Source organism: Mycetomoellerius zeteki, unplaced genomic scaffold (genome assembly GCF_001594055.1).
Source record: "Mycetomoellerius zeteki isolate Tzet28-1 unplaced genomic scaffold, Tzet1.0 scaffold4, whole genome shotgun sequence".
In the NCBI taxonomy this organism is placed as follows: Eukaryota; Metazoa; Arthropoda; class Insecta; order Hymenoptera; family Formicidae; genus Mycetomoellerius; species Mycetomoellerius zeteki.
Genome location: NW_017257391.1, coordinates 498,344 through 514,711, shown reverse-complemented (window position 1 = coordinate 514,711; position 16,368 = coordinate 498,344). Strand labels below are relative to the sequence as shown.

At 37.0% G+C, this 16,368-nt stretch overlaps 1 protein-coding gene across 1 annotated transcript in view; it reads left to right on the top strand.

Annotated features, from left to right (window-relative positions):
• orb2 (cytoplasmic polyadenylation element-binding protein orb2) overlaps window positions 1-16,368 on the top strand; it is a 161,753-nt gene that overhangs the window by 88,599 nt on the left and 56,786 nt on the right. The window contains exon 4 of the mRNA XM_018453631.1: window positions 15,851-15,904. Coding sequence (XP_018309133.1) covers window positions 15,851-15,904 — 54 coding nt within the window. The remainder of the gene's footprint in view (window positions 1-15,850; window positions 15,905-16,368) is intronic.

Sequence of the window (16,368 nt, the reverse complement as noted above, 5' to 3'; positions counted from 1 at the left end):
TTAGAATTTAATAATATGTATATAATTGAGGCGCTATTTCACTACAAATTTATAGTTACTGATATGACTTTTTTCTCTGAGTGCAGCAACGTGTTATTCGAATTTATAGAAGCCAACATTTTAGACGGTTGATACAATCTGAACGGTTAGTACTATGAGGTTTTGTAGTGTAAATAAATGTTGAATCTTTCTCAATCGCCGTAAGGCAAAGAATTACTTGCATTTTGTACTTCAAATAGAACGCTTTAGAACTTAGATGTAATTTTCATAGCTGTTTGCTAAAATATTGCTATATACTATATGCATCTATTAAAACTAAAATTCATGAAACATTATATAACTGGTGATACTTGACCGCCAGCAGGAAAGCCAGAAAAAATCGGGTCAGAAGATGATCCCTGTCTGTCCTCCCCCTTTATTCGCCAATTATTAACTTCATTCGACAAATAGCACAGGCTGCAACAATGGACCATTGTATCCTTCGACCATTATACCCTTTGTTTTCTCCGTGCCAATGATCTCTCATCGCGCCGCGTACCATCTCGGACCATAGAAGACGAAGACGAAGAGAAAAGCGGAGAAAACCGCCAGCGCCCGCGCGCGTTGCAGTTGCAGCGGATGCAACAAAACGAGAGAGCGAGGGAACACAATACAGAAACTGCCGCGGGATCATCCGAAGGAGGCCTGCCACGGCTCTCCGCGAGCTCTCCTCGGCTAGCATCTGTCGTTACTCGCCGCGAGTGCGCTATTACCGCACTTAGAACGCGCTGGCGCTGGCGCGGCTTTCAAGCACATGTCGGCCTTCGTTTGTCATCGTGACAGTTTACGGTGTTCGCTCGCTCGCTCGCTCGCTCGCTCGCTTGCTTGCCCGTTTGCAATTCGAACCTGCGGAACTCGGATCGTCCTGCGGATCTCACGTGTGAATAATCCTCTTCCGTCTTCTTATCGCGCGCTCCTGCAACTCTCCTGAGTCATTGTCTTTTTTTTAACATTCCGCATCTCATCGGGCTGCAGCCACGTGCTTTCATCTTCCCGATGATATTTGTCTTTGGTCTTTTGTACACATCTCTCTCTTTCTCTCTCTCGCGCGCGCGAGCGCTCTCTCGTTTCTCTGTCTTCTCTCTCTTTCTCTCTCGAAGGAGAGAAATTCCTCTTGATGGCTTGCCTTGTACGAAGCCCTCGATCTACCGCACGTGGTTTACCTCCGCCCCGAGTCAATGCCGAGAATAACCGATTTGACCGTTTGACATTTCGCTAATTTTGAATGCGACTCGTCGAGGTTGAATTTCAATATCGATTTGCTTAATAATAGATGCCGTGACGTGCATTAATCACACGAAATATTGCCCCGCTTGTAACAAATTTATCATTATAATCTGTTTAAATGACGTACCTATACACGTATTAGTTGGATACGATCAGATTTATGACGTCTAATTTATGCCTATGTTTAAAATAAAGTACCTATTGAGTATCATTTATTTTGGGTGAACATTAAGTACTTTATTAACAATCCCGCTGTTAAAAATTTCGTATTATTGTGACAACAGTGACTAATCTTTGTCGTACGAACGTATACAAATACTAGTGCCGATAAGCTGCAGATTAGTTTTGCGACATCATTTCCTTTTTTTTTCCTGCAGTTCTATTTCTCAAGAAGCGCAATTTCTTGAGCATGTAATCTGTTTGCGAATCGCTTCTTCTATTAATCTACGTAACATTTTCATCGTAATGTTCAGAAAGTGTTTATCCGAGCTAAGAGCACGCTTATTAGCGCGCTTGAGAGAATAAGTTAATGTTTAAAAATCCCAATCCATATCGCGAAAATAAAAACAACAAAGCATGATGTACGCCCGCGATTCGTCCGAATGCTCGCTCGCTTCCCAAGAAAAATCGTCGACATGATTTACATTTATGAATGTAACGACGCCCGTACTCGGCTGTATTTATCTGTTGTTTATATCGGTGACGCTTCTCGGCTCGCTTCACGAGAAACCTTCCGCGAGAATTACAATTTTTAATCAGTTTCAATTACGGGAAGTACCCGGCGAGGCGCACGATTCGCGTATAACGACATCATGCTAGGAGTAAGAACGCAAACTGCGATTCTCGCGTGATTCGCGCACGATGAAATAAATAAATGTCGCTTTCCATACAAGAAATGTCAAACGTGTTAACAGCATTCCCGCCAGCAACGGAATGACCACAAAATGCGTCGGATAGGCGTATGAGAGGCCGCATTGATGGTTTTTCTGGCTAAGTTACACGTTTTCTCACGACATTGCCTCTCCGTAGGTAAGAGAAATATTTATATCGGCTATCATTACGTCTGCAACGTTGCTCTTAGACCAGTACCGACACTATTTGAATGAAAATCGATTCTTGCTCGCCTGAGATAAGTCTTTATGAGACTCTCTGGTCGAGATACCAGAAACTCGAACGTGGAAAACTATCCCCGGACTTGGACTCGTTAGTAATAAAAAGTAACGAGATAAACGCGCATTTTTGCCGCCGATCGGAAACCTCGCGTTTGAGATAACGCGATTCGCAGACCAATCGAATGCGCCATTTATCGAAAGTATTTTTCGAGGGTATTCTTCGAGAGTATTTGTGAATGAAAATGCCTCTCATAGGATACCAGAAAACTTATCCGAATACGAGAGAGAGAACCAAGACAGAGACGACAGCCTCTATGAGAGTTCTTCAGCGCGGAGATTGGCCTTAAGGTCGCGGGACCTCAACGTGGAGTGACGTAGTCGAGTTCTCACGGTATAAGATGCCGACGATGCCGCAGAAGGAAGAAAGGTGGAACTAAAGAGGAATCGATTTATTATTAAACAGAGAGGAAGTGAATAATTATCCCGCTTGAATTCTTCGTAGATATCTGTAGAAATTCCTTAAAGAATAACTGTGATATTGTGCAAAAACTCAACAAGTCTAACAAAATGAGCGTGTGAAACAGAAGTACAGGGACTTAAAATTAAGTAACTAATAGTAAAAAAAATTAGATTAAATTATATAAATATATCAAGTTATGTTATTTCAATATTAGAAATCTAGCGATAACTAAGGATGAAATGAAAAAGATACGAAGGTAATGAGAATTTCCCGTCTAAGGTGACAGGACGATAATGATTGCTCTATGAATAAAAGATATATATATATATTGGCAAACACAAGTAGACAGGAGACATGCATGATGATTGGCGTATTTTCCTGACATTATCGCCATGGGCGATATCCCATAATTGAGACAAGTACAGTGTATTTTTGAAAGTGATATATAAACGGTCGGGAGACCTTATGTTTGATGAAGAGATTGTCAAGCGAAGGCTTTTAAAATTCTCTAAAATCCGTAGGTAAAATGGAAAATTATCAGATAAGTTACATGCGATAACGCACATCTTTCTGATATAAGCGGATTTATGTGCACGAAAAATTTTGTTTACCATAACGTCACAACGATAGAGATATTTTTAACGTTGATGACTTAGGCAGATGATTTCCTCAAATTCTTTTAAATTAATTCAAAGTTGTTAATTTGTTTAAGATGTCATATTTTAAATTATTTGTTTGCTGATTATCCCTTATTTTTTTTTTACTAATTTTGGCATTGAATTTTTTTTTATCGTTATGTTTACATCTACCTGAGAAATGCATAAAATACATAACAATTAGGATTTTTAGCAACGACATGATTTCTCACTTAAATGATTTTACAAAGCCACAAACGAGAAATAAATTGCATTGTACAGCACTTGATAATCTACAACGTTTGCGATAACGAGGGAGTTTATCGCCAGTCATCGACGCATCGTGTCGAACATGTTCGAATATTCCGTGAAACTCAGCGTTCCATGTCGGACGGAGGATCCTTGCACCCGTTTACGAGCAACGGTGCTCCGGTTGCTCGTCGGTATAGACGATTAAATAGGGTGTACAGCTGCGAGTGGCGGACGCAAAAATTCAATAACTCGGCATCGTCTAGATAATAGTACGCTCCGCTCAGATCTACACGATGGAGAACCGCAATTCGCGTTTAAGACAAGTATGGCATCAGCGAGCGCGTTTATGTATCGAGGCACCGCTAGTTTGCATCTGGCGCACAGATCGACATACGTGAGAAGCTCATAAATTCATGGGGAATCCGGGGGCGCTTCGTTCCGATCGTTATCCCGGTAGTCGAATCGAGTCAGAAACACGAGTTCACGACCAGCAGAAGTCGATAGACTATATAGATATGCGTTGGCGACTTGAATTTGAAAACTTGAAGAAACTTTATGAACATGAAACACATACAGAACGATTTTACTTTTATCTAAAAACTTAACTAGATACGCAGATCTGAAAATAATTTTGTTGGGCTATCAAAGTAATTACGTAGAAATCCCAAGTATGATAAGCAATACTACAAAAAGTTTTGATATTTCAACCAGTTTGAGCGTCCTGCACAATTATTTTGATTGCCCAACAAAATTATTTTCTAAGCTGAATTTGTAGATACCTCAGCAAAACCACTCCTTCCGTGTAGAAATAATAGATAAAGCAAAATAAATAATAAGAAATAAAAATATAAAATAAAAGTAGAATATCTGCTTGGTTCATCAGCCCTTTTATATTATCTTTGAGAAAATAAACAATTTTCAGGAATAAGGAAGGGAATTTTAAAGAAACTTTTAAATGTGCACTTAGCATGTTTTTATCGTTTTACATTTCGTCGACAAGGTTTACTTTTTTTAATGAATTGCGTAAATTCAATAACTCGCGAGAAGTTCCGGCGAGAAGCTGCGGCCCTGAACCTGATCTTCCTGGCGTTATTCTTCGTCGATTGGATAGAACTTCCGCGTTCGAGAGCATCTCACGATCGTGATCTGATGTCGACGAATTCTCGCGCGAGGACCTCACATGTACTTCGCGTTCCAATCGAGATATCGTTTTTCCACACACCGCTGATCCTCCAACGAGATCGCTAAAGAGAAGGCCATTAGTCGCTTCTCGTTAAACCGCGCGGGAGACTCAATAAATCTCACATGAAAATCGTGATATCGCAGATATACGCGATCACGTTACTTTCTCACTTTTTTTCTTTTCTTTGCCGTTCCTTGTTTCACTGCTACCGGGTATTTCGCAATCGCGTCCGCAACCATAAAATCACTCAAGCAAGATGATCTTTTAACAATTGTTGACAGCTATGTCAGCAAGACCGTTTTTAGGAACAAAACCGAAGTAACACTCACAAACTTCAAAATTTGATCTATTGTATTATATGATGATAAAATTCGTATCAAGATTCTATCTGTTAGATCAGCACAAAAATTCATAACGCTACTATTTCATTTGAATACTTTATGTCTAGATGTTTAAAAAAAATTGACAATTATACTATTTGATAGAGAGAACAATGTTTCAGCTTTAAGGATCCGTTTTCTGTATTGCGGTACGATGATTTTTAACAGAGTTTGTGAATCAAAATCAAAATGCTTCTTTTATTTAATTGAAATAACTCAGTAACAAAAAAATCTGAGGAATTTTTGAAAAATTAAAAAAAATTGTTTCTTTTAATTCTATTTTCAAAAACAATTTTAAAAGTAGGGAAAACTTTAAATTTTCACGTTAGAAGTAAAAAATTTTGGCAAGTATTTTTTGAGCACGTGACAGGCCCACCAAGTGGGAAGAAAATTTTGTATTTTATTCAGCTCGTAGTTTTCTATAGGAATGTAAAAATTATCATATTCACAGAAACTGAAAAGAGAATGAACTTTAAAAAATAGAGATTTTAGTTGTAAAACCCTTTTTAAAAATTTATTTAACGAATTTTAACGAAATTAAAATGAATTACAGCTGCTTTACAACTTAATATCGTGAGAGAAACGCATCATAATTTGTCTGGAACGAGCGAAATTTGTATCACTTTCCTCAAATGATTCATGCTACGTGTGTTCATTACTCAGTCTTTGTTTACAAGTCTAAAGAAATCAGACGGCGCAAATACAGCTCCGGAGTCTCTTGCATAGTAATTCGGAGCCGCTCGCTGCGCTCGGTCGATCGAGCGCGAGGAGAATAATCCGCAAAGGTTTTTAACAGCGGAGGAGAAAGCGCTCGGAAATTTTATCTAACGGAGTGTCGATGTGTCGCGGGGGACAGGATCGTTTGGCAAAAAGTCAAATCGTCATGGCTTCGTAGCTCGGACTATTTTTCCCTCGAACGGAGGAAAAGTGAGTCATTGACTCGTACCGCACGTATCTCATTTATTTCGTTGCCGAGATCTTCGAGAGAAAGGGAGAGAAGGGAGCACAGGTCTGCCTTAGATAATGCATCGAGAAGCCTGTTACGTTCAGGATTCTTCGTCGCTTTTATCGTTGTTATCGGGCAAATATTCAGACTTTCGCTTCCATCGACGTACCTCTCGAGTGGAGAGAGGCTTTTGACTCGACAGGCGTTTAATGCGAACCAAAGCTTTACTACTCGGAAAAAGAGAGTGTGTGTGAGAGAGAAAGAGAGAGATAGAAACAACGTGATAAATGGAGGAAAACAGAAAAAACTCCGGATTTATTGACTGGCACGATTCCGCGGATCGATTCTTCGAACTACTAATAACGCTTTCACACTGACGAAATTGCAGGAAACCAACAATAGTGTGTAATTTCTGAAATCATCTTGCCGCGAATAAAGAGAGACGACATGTCGTCACAATTGTAACTCCTCGCATGAGAATGCGCTTTAATCTGCATCCCGCGCGTGTATTGCACGCTTTTGCGTATTTCGTAAGTGAGTACGCGTATCCTTGTAGCGCGCGCCTGTCGGCCGCAGGCTTTTCCACGCCTGTCCTTTCGGTACTTCAGATAATTAGGCAGATGGCAACGCGTATTAATTTACGCAATTGAAAGTTGTTTAAAGCATGATGCAATTTTGTCGAGAGATTGCTCGAGAGTTCTCGAGATACTGTGTATATGCGAGTACCTTCCACGAGCGCGAGCAACCGAGGAACTGGACTATCGGGCCAATCGCAACAGATTTATGCTCGTCGACGCGTTATATTTCGTAAATCCGCCGACGCGACGATACTTCATTTTCATTATTATCAATGCGACAAATGTTTATCGGTAGATAAGCGAGACTTGAAATTTGCAAGAAACAAAATTTATCGCTTCCTGAACGTGAATTCATTTAGCGATTACTTACGTTAAGTGGGCACATGTCTGTGTGAAAGTTATTACTTGAAGTATATTGAATACGGTAAATAATTTTGTACAATATAATCGAGAAAGTCGGTTAAATCAGAATCCGAACGGCCCGGTCGTAATAAATTATGACAACAGAATTTAGTTAAAATCTATTTTTTTATATATATTATATTCTGTTATAAAGAATACATTATCCGGTGTATCTTATTTCAATTACAAAGTTAGAAAGCTTTTCGAAGAAAGCTTCTCTTTGTAAAAAGTTACTACGAGAGCTTCAACGTCGCACAATTTTGGCTTCTCCGCAACCGGAGAAGATCTGCGGGATTTCGTCAAGATATCTTGCTGGAAAATCGTAATATCCTTGAGATATTTCATGTAAGCACGGGCTATATCTGAAGAATATCTTTAAAAATATTATACATTAATATGTAGTATGTAACTATCACACAGAAAGAACGATTTTGCTGTAGTATCAAAAAATTTAGCTAGACACAGATCTGAAAATAATTTTGTTAGAGACCATTAAAATTTTTAGGTATAGGATACTCTAACTGATTGAAAAAATTTTGATACTCTAGCAATCAGTTTGAGTGTCTTACCTAAAAATTTTGACATTCTAGCAATCAGTTTGAGTGTCCTACCTAAAAATTTTTTAATGGTCTAACAAAATTATTTTCTCATATCTGTATCTAGCTAAATTTTTGGATACTTCAGCAAAATCGTTCTCTCTCTGCAGCACACACATACTTTGACACTCAAAATATTTTCATAATGTTGTACACATCTTCTGCCTCTTTCCACAATATTCACATCCACTGAGATATTCTTTTAAATAAAACACTCTTTGAATAATTGGTAATATTTTAAAATATAGAAATACGTATATTTGGGACGTTCGAGAATCCGAGATCTTAATGTGTCGCATAGATTTCGATTACTGTTATTTAAATATAGATGGAAGACAGTATCTGGAACAATTTAAAAAAAAATACAGATATAAGTATATTTAGGTGTGGAAATTTATATCTCGTTCTCCGTTGAGAACCGGAGCATTTTGACAAAGCAGTTGCGGCAAGTAATTTTCTCATAAGAGGGAATAATCGAGCGTACTTAAAGCATGGCACGTGGGCACAATCGCATAGGATCGAAGCGTGCACTCGGGATTATTAGTTTTCACATGTCTCTTTTCGGTGTGTCGCAGCTTCGAGAGAAAGCTGTATTTCGTATTTCCTTTTTTCTTTTTTTTTCAACTTTTTTTATTATCTGTCGATATACTTGGGGACTTATTACAATTCCTTGTGACGAAGTAAAAATTACAAAAGTGATTGAATTTACTAGAATATTTACAACTTCATATTTAACAGTTAACATCTAGTGAATTTGATCATTTTTCACTTCGTCACAAAAACCGTAATAAGCTCCCTGTTCTCTATGGGACGAAGGCGATAAATGAGTGAATGAATAAATCATCGTTTATTCAGCATCCTGGAATAATATATCCCCTCAAGCGTAGAAACATTATAAATTTACCATAAACATGAAAGAAAAAAAAACAACATGCTATACAAAGTTAACTTCAATATACATAAATTTAAGAGAAATAAAAAAAGTAATAATAAAAATAAGATAATTCAACAAGTAAATACGAATGTATAAAGTCCCGGTGTACCAGTCACGTTTAACCGAATCGTGTTTAAAATTATTCATAACGCGCACACTTATAAGCTCAACACGACGTAAAAACATAGACGCATGAATAAAATAACCAGAAAAAAGGAGATTAAGGGTGTAAATGGAACGAATATTCGTAGAATCTCCTCTTGAAATAGAATAGAGTCGATAGAATTCGCGTTTCAAACTTTACAAAGATCAGAAAATTCTAAAGTTCAACCGTAGAGACCCTGAGAATGACTTCTTAAAAAATTCAGTTCTACTCAGAGGCAAAGATAAAGTGTTGTCTCAAGACTTATTAATTTGCGTGGATGTGTCGCCTTTGAACACGAAGTCGCTATATAGAATCTGAAGTTCTTTTGAATGCAAAATGTCAAGTTACCTACATAATGACGATAAAGGATTACGCAAGATTACCACGGAAGTCTGATTACTTCATAAGTGCTTAGGCGCCTTTATTTCTACTTTTCAAAGCCATTTTTCAATACCTTCTCCGCATTTTGAATGCGAAGCTGTCAAATTAATTAGCATCACTGGAAGAAATAAAATCACAATGTTATGAGTACGTGTACCTTTGCAACGTGCGAGCGCGCAGGACGCTATCGGTGAACCCACAAGGAGATAAACTCGTATCGCAATAACGACGATGTAACCGGAGGTAGCCAAGCCCCGCCGTCCAAGGAAAGAACATCGTCGACTTCCTTTCCGCATGGCCACGCAGCCGCCACTCGTTGCCGGCGCTACTACCGCTCGTCGAGATTTCGTAATTGAGCATGTCTTAAGACATGCGGTCACCAAGGAGTCGCCGATTGCGGATTAACAATTAACTTCTTTACAGCGAAATTTACGACACTTATAAAATGTTTATTATCCCGTAAGATTTCACTTTGATACATCCAATCGCGAGATGCTAAAACTTATTACGTTTATTATTGCAAATTGACTCGGTGATAATCAGTATGTATTTAGCGACTTTTCTCTCTCCGTATATAGTTGTGATAACTGTCAGTAGGCAGTGATAGCCGTGGAAAAGTCAATAGCTTTAGTGTGTCAATAAAAGAAAGTATATCGAGAAACGCCCAGTAAACAAATTGACTTAAAGACATTATTTTGACGTTAAAATGATGACAAATAGTGCTTGTTTGCTGGACGTTCGTATTATCTGGAACGCATACACCGGAATAACAGTAACGGTTAGGTACGTGAAACTTCTTTTTTAACTTTTCAATGAGTAACAAAGATAGGACGATAATTGTATCGATTTGTGTCACCAAATGGAAAGCACCCATTGACGAAATAAATTGTTACACTTCACTGGTGACTGTTTCACAATTTCGTGGCGGTTAAGATTCAATTCTCCGATGATTTTTTTCTTAGGAAAAAGCATTTTGTATTTGTGTTAAAAATTCAAGTTCTTGTTAAAATTTTGTATTGAATTTTTAACATATTCGATTGTTAATTTAGTATAATGTGATTATGTTATTCAATTATTTTATGTTACATTGATATTCAACATTTCTTAGTGTCAAAATAACACAATTTATGAGTAAGTGAATAAATAACATAAAAATAAAGAATTTAAAAAGTAAATTCTAAGATGAACGAATAAAATACGTGTTAATTTAACATATCATAAATGTTAATTTTACTGAGAAAGTATACTTCCACAGTTTGCTTACAAATTGTATCAGTATTAAACTTTTTGTATCAATTTCTTTTACATAATGTTTACAATATTATTTTCTAACATATTTATTCTTGTGTTAAATTAACACAAAGATTTGAATGAACCGTTTGGGACGCGTGAATGTGTAAAATTAAACAAATTTTCCAATGGTGTGTAGCGCTGCGTTAACAGGTTTACACATGCTAACCGAATAATCAATAATAAATAGCGATCGATATGTGAATAGACGCACCGTGAAAGTAAAATCCGTGGAACAAATTGATGAAGGAAAAAGTTATTGCCGGCACGAGCACAACAGGCGGATCTCTTCTTCTTCTTCTTCTTCAGCGATGAATCAACCTTTAAAGAGCGCCATAGACGCGATGTGATTTCGCAAAATGTGAAAACGACGCTTCCACACTCCCCGCGCTTGCGCTCACTCACTTCTCCGCTTTTGAACGTGCGATCGTTGACAGGCGCCTTTATTCAGGCGACTCTCAGACAATCAATATTTATCGTCGACACTCAGGTAATGACAGCACCTGATAAACGTGGTAGAAATTAACTTTCTTGCGGGAAATTTAATTATCTCGCATTATTTCACAATCTTATGTCGAAATATCTTGGAGAACATCATGTGCGAATTAAAACTATATTAAAATATAAATTTTGCTCGAAATTAACAGTGCTAAAAATACGTTTAAAAAATACCGTATGAAAATTAGGATAAGGACGAAACATAAAAATAATCGAGGAATAAAGTCTCGTTATTTATATTTTATATATTCTTTCTTGTTATTTATACTTTTATACTTTCCAGGTATTTAAGAACGAAAAGCGATTGATGTCTAGATAAATCTGCTAATAACTGTTACTATAACGCACGCGACGTGAAATGGTATCGTTACTTTATTTGCCGTGCGTAAGTTCGTCGACCGGACGCACGGAAAACGTTTTTGCGCTTGCGCTTGCTATTATTGTAACGGTGTAGAAAATTAGTCACGATGCCATGGCCTGCAGAAGAAAACATTGTCAGGCACGCGTAACGTACTCACTGTAATGCCGAGGTCTTAAAATTCAAATTAGGATCAATTATGTGACGTCTTCTTTAGCTTTAAATTGTTTATAACCGATCAATTGCAGACGGAAATGAACGGATGCGTTAAGTTGCAAATATTATATTTGATTCTTATTATTAATTTTTTCATTTTCTCTCATGGATATTTCACGTCGGTATATCTTCTTTGAAGTTAAGGTGAAAAAATGTCCTGTCAGTCCGAGTGTTATAAGAACCCATGTCGCCTATTTGTTAGGTACATATGAGGAAGACATATCTAACAAAGAAGTTGATAAGTGTCCCTACATCGTTCGAATTTGATACCTCATTAATATTATTTCTTTATTTTTATATTAAATAAGCACGTGCTTATTCAAAACATTCGTGATGTCAATTTATCGCTGTAAATCCGAAGGCTTGTATAATATTATTCAAGACAAATTTTAAGAAATCTAAGAAGAATTAATTAGTGATTTAATCCATTAATTTAATTTCGCGATTCAATTTTCAGAGCGTATCTATCTTGAAAGAAATGAAATGTGTATTCCGAGAGTGTTCTAATCAGAAAATTGGCTAATTGACTTGCAATGCAATGCTCGGCACTACGATCGATTAATCGTAGAAATACCTCAAACGAGAGGAGTAATTGTATAGGAAGAATTACAATTGTGCGCGGTGTTGCGTGAGCAGATCTTCAAAGACGAGATAACCCATCGCTGTCTTTACCACAGCGATCGGTTCGTTCTTATTTACATTGGTCGAGAGATGATTAGGGTGATGGGTTACGGTAATAATACGCACGGATCGCCAAGTGGAACATCCCAGATCAGTTCCCAGAACGCGTATTACCAATTGCCGTTTAACACGATTATACTCATCTATCCGATACGTACAACTCGCAATCGTAATCCCGGTCGTTACTCGCGAGACATTCCGCATATGTCGAGAAGAGAATCCCACGTTTCTCGGATCACGCTAATCTTATCGCGCAAGACAGACAAACAGAAATTGTATGCCTTCCTGTTTGAAAACCTTAGCCTATTAGATATATTTTACGTATTTATTATATTACTAGAGAAAATATAATATAAAAACTATATATCGATGTGTCTCTAATGATGATTGGCTGAAAATAAAAAATTTTGAAAGTTTCAAAATATAACTTCAACTCCTTCGTGTTTCGAATTTTTTGGAAACTTTTCATCCGCCAACTAAATAAATCTGTTATAACATATTAGTCATATTGAATATAACAATAAACAATATTGCAATAAGCTTTGCGGACATATTCATCGATTTATAGGAATCTATAGGAATCTTCAAGGATTCCACATGTTTGCACGTAAAGCACGATTTTGTTGAAGCATCTAATAATTTATCTAACTATAATTTTAAAAATATTGTTAACCCATCAAAATAATTATGTAATTCAAATTAAATGCAAAAACATCAAAACTTTTTACAACATTACCATCATGCTTAAATATCTTATATAATTATTTTAATGGTTTTAAACAACTATTTTCAAATCTGTATCTATATTTTTATATCGAATTTAGCTAAATATTTATTATTAATTTTTTTTATCAATTCCGATTAACATCAATCGATGATTAATTCAATCATTACGATTGCCAACGTGAGAATTAAACACAGTTTGTTTTTGAAGAAGAAAATTCTGATGTATTAAATTATGTTGACATTTATACAAGTTAGACTCGTTTCTGCCAATGTAGTTTAATTTTAATCTCGGTTCAACTAACTTTTCATCTTTTTCTAGCTCTAAGAATTAGAAAAGTATAAAGAGTTAAACCGACATCAAAGTTAATTTATATTGGTAAAAACGAGCATTAATCGTCGATTAACTTAACCAAAGGTAAAAAATATCTTTAGATATTTCAAACATTCTTTCTGTATACATAGGTTCCGAAAATTCTCAATTTAGCGATAAGCAATTAGCGTATCAGACGAAGTCGTTCGACAACATGTGCGATATCAATCTTGCCCTCCGTAAATAGATAAGTTCGCATTAACGCCCAAAAATCCCGTTTTTTCAGCTCATTTTCAAACCTCATTCTTATAACTAAAGAGGAAAAATTTTCAAACAAAAACCATGTTTCCTACTAGTTTTGAGTATGCTCTTCAAGAATCCATGGTCAAAATTGAGTTTGCTTAAATAGGAAATCCAATATGGCGCCGGATTTGTAAAAAAAAGTACCCAAAAATTTGGAATTTTTTTTTCATAATTTTTTTTGGGTCAATAGAGTTTCGAGACTCAATCCTAACTATGATCAACGGTGATCGGAATAATTGAAGTTTGAGGAAAAATTTTTTTTGCCGATCTCAATTGGCCATAACTTTTTCAAAATGGCGGATTTCCCATATGGCGGACATGAAATTTTGAAAATCTCACAGATTTTCGTAAAACTCTGTATTCGGGGGTTTTCGTGGTCGCTGATTACGAATTTGACATTCTACTCTCTGCGTAACCCAGAGACAATAACGTGGATGTGGTAGAATTTTGTCTCTTTCGGCGTGCTTGATTAAAGTGAGTCCCCTTGCGTCTCACTGAAATATAAATCCTTTCAATGATTCTTCTTGAAACCTGGATTGCAGAATGGTAATGCACACTTCTCACAGAAAATTCTGGTCACGCAGAGAGTAGAATGTCAAATTCGTAATCAGCGACCACGAAAACCCCCGAGTACAGAGTTTTACAGAAATCTGTGAGATTTTCAAAATTTCATGTCCGCCATATGGGAAATCCGCCATTTTGAAAAGGTTATGGCCAATTGAGATCGGCAAAAAAATTTTTCCTCAAACTTCAACTATTCCGATCACCGTTGATCATAGTTAGGATTGAGTCTCGAAACTCTATTGACCCAAAAAAATTACGAAAAAAAAAATTCCAAATTTTTGGGTACTTTTTTTTACAAATCCGGCGCCATATTGGATTTCCTATTTAAGCAAACTCAATTTTGACCACGGATTCTTGAAGAGCATACCCAAAACTAGTAGAAAACATGGTTTTTGTTTGGAAATTTCTCCTCTTTAGTTATAAGAATGAGGTTTGAAAATGAGCTGAAAAAAACGGGATTTTTGGGCGTTAATGGGTTAATTAGCATGAAAGTCGTCGCCCGTTAAGTCGTGCTCTCACTTGACTCGAAGGAAATAAAAAATCTTATTAAAATTAAAAGCTAAAGTACTACGCATTAAGTGCGGAAGAAATAAAGGAAGTAAGACACCGCGCTGCGCCGGCGAAGAAAGCGGAAGGTCGTTGGAGGTGGAAATACGATGGCGCGACGCGCATTTCGACATTCTTAAATCACAATGTTGGACGTTCGCGCGGGTTGGGATCCGACCGCGATCGGTCGAACCGAGGGCTTTAAGTTCAGAGGTTATCTCATGTCATGGGAATGTTTGAGGCGTATATATGGTTGTACCGATGTTGAGATCACGACGTTCGCGCGCGTATATGTGCCCGCGTGAAACTTAACACGACATTGTTTAGAAGACTACATGTTCTGTAACATTTTTCATTTGACGATATAAATACGCGTTCATATAATTTTCCTTAATGTCAAAAGTAAGAGAATAACGGGATATTAAGGGCAGTGAAAGGTATTGAATCAGCCAATTCTAGAATACTAGTTTTTGTTCCGGGATAATAATATGTCTGATAACAGAAATTAATTAATCCATTCTCAATAAATTTTCAAATAGTTTCGCCTATATGTTTGTGTCATTGTACAGTTTAATTACGTGATGTAGTATACACAATTACGCGCTGTACTCTATACAATTTCTGAATTAATTAATCAATTTGCAGTAAATTTTAGTTTCCAACTGCTTTCACTATTACACAGCGAAATGCAGAATTACATGCGTTTTACAAGTAGTATTATATATTACTTCATTTTGCAAATTTATAAGCTTTGTATAAATTAGTATTACAGAACTCTGATTGCATAACATCTCAGTAAAATTTTGCGCGTTCAAATTAAAGTTTAGAAATAAATTAGACAATAAACCGTACTTCTAATTTGATTATGGTAACGTTAATAAGTTATAAGAAAAGTAGAGTAACTCCGTTTTTAATGTTCAATTTTTTATTGATTATCTTATCAAAAGCTTCAAATATTTTATATTTTAATATACTTTTTTACCTCTCCCCCAATCATAATTTTTCTTAAAATAGCCAAATAACATTGATATTAATAGGTATATGCAAGTATTTTCCTTCTAACGGTGTATTTTCTATTTCTGTTTCAGGATTCATAAACTGCAACACCGCCAACACGTTGCAGTCGCTCGCGCAGCTACATGGTGAGTGAAAACTAGTTGTTAATTCCTCTTTCCTCTCTCTGTATTCCCCTCGTGCATCCCTTGCACGCGGGTATATACGTCCTGCGTTACGTTTATTGCCAGAAGATGATCACCGGAGGGAGGAGAGCCACACGGCCCGCGGATTCAATTAAAATTTATAGTTATGTAATACCTCCCCGATGCAAGAGAGGTATGCCTGTCTTCCTGGCGCGGCGGCAATCGGGGAAACGTGGCCCTCCTCCGCACGACGTTCACTTCCTCTTTCTTCATCATAATCACCACCAGGGAAGGACTAGCTTCGCAACCTGTACTTTGCTACCGTAGCCGAGTCGAGCCGCGGCAAAAATTCTGTTTTTGATTTAGCGCGAGTGCCATGTCGTCGCCGCCGTAAATTTCACGCGAGAGTGAAGGGTTCGCTGCGGCTTTTTGCTCCTGTGAATTGAATTAACAAGGCTAGCGCGAGC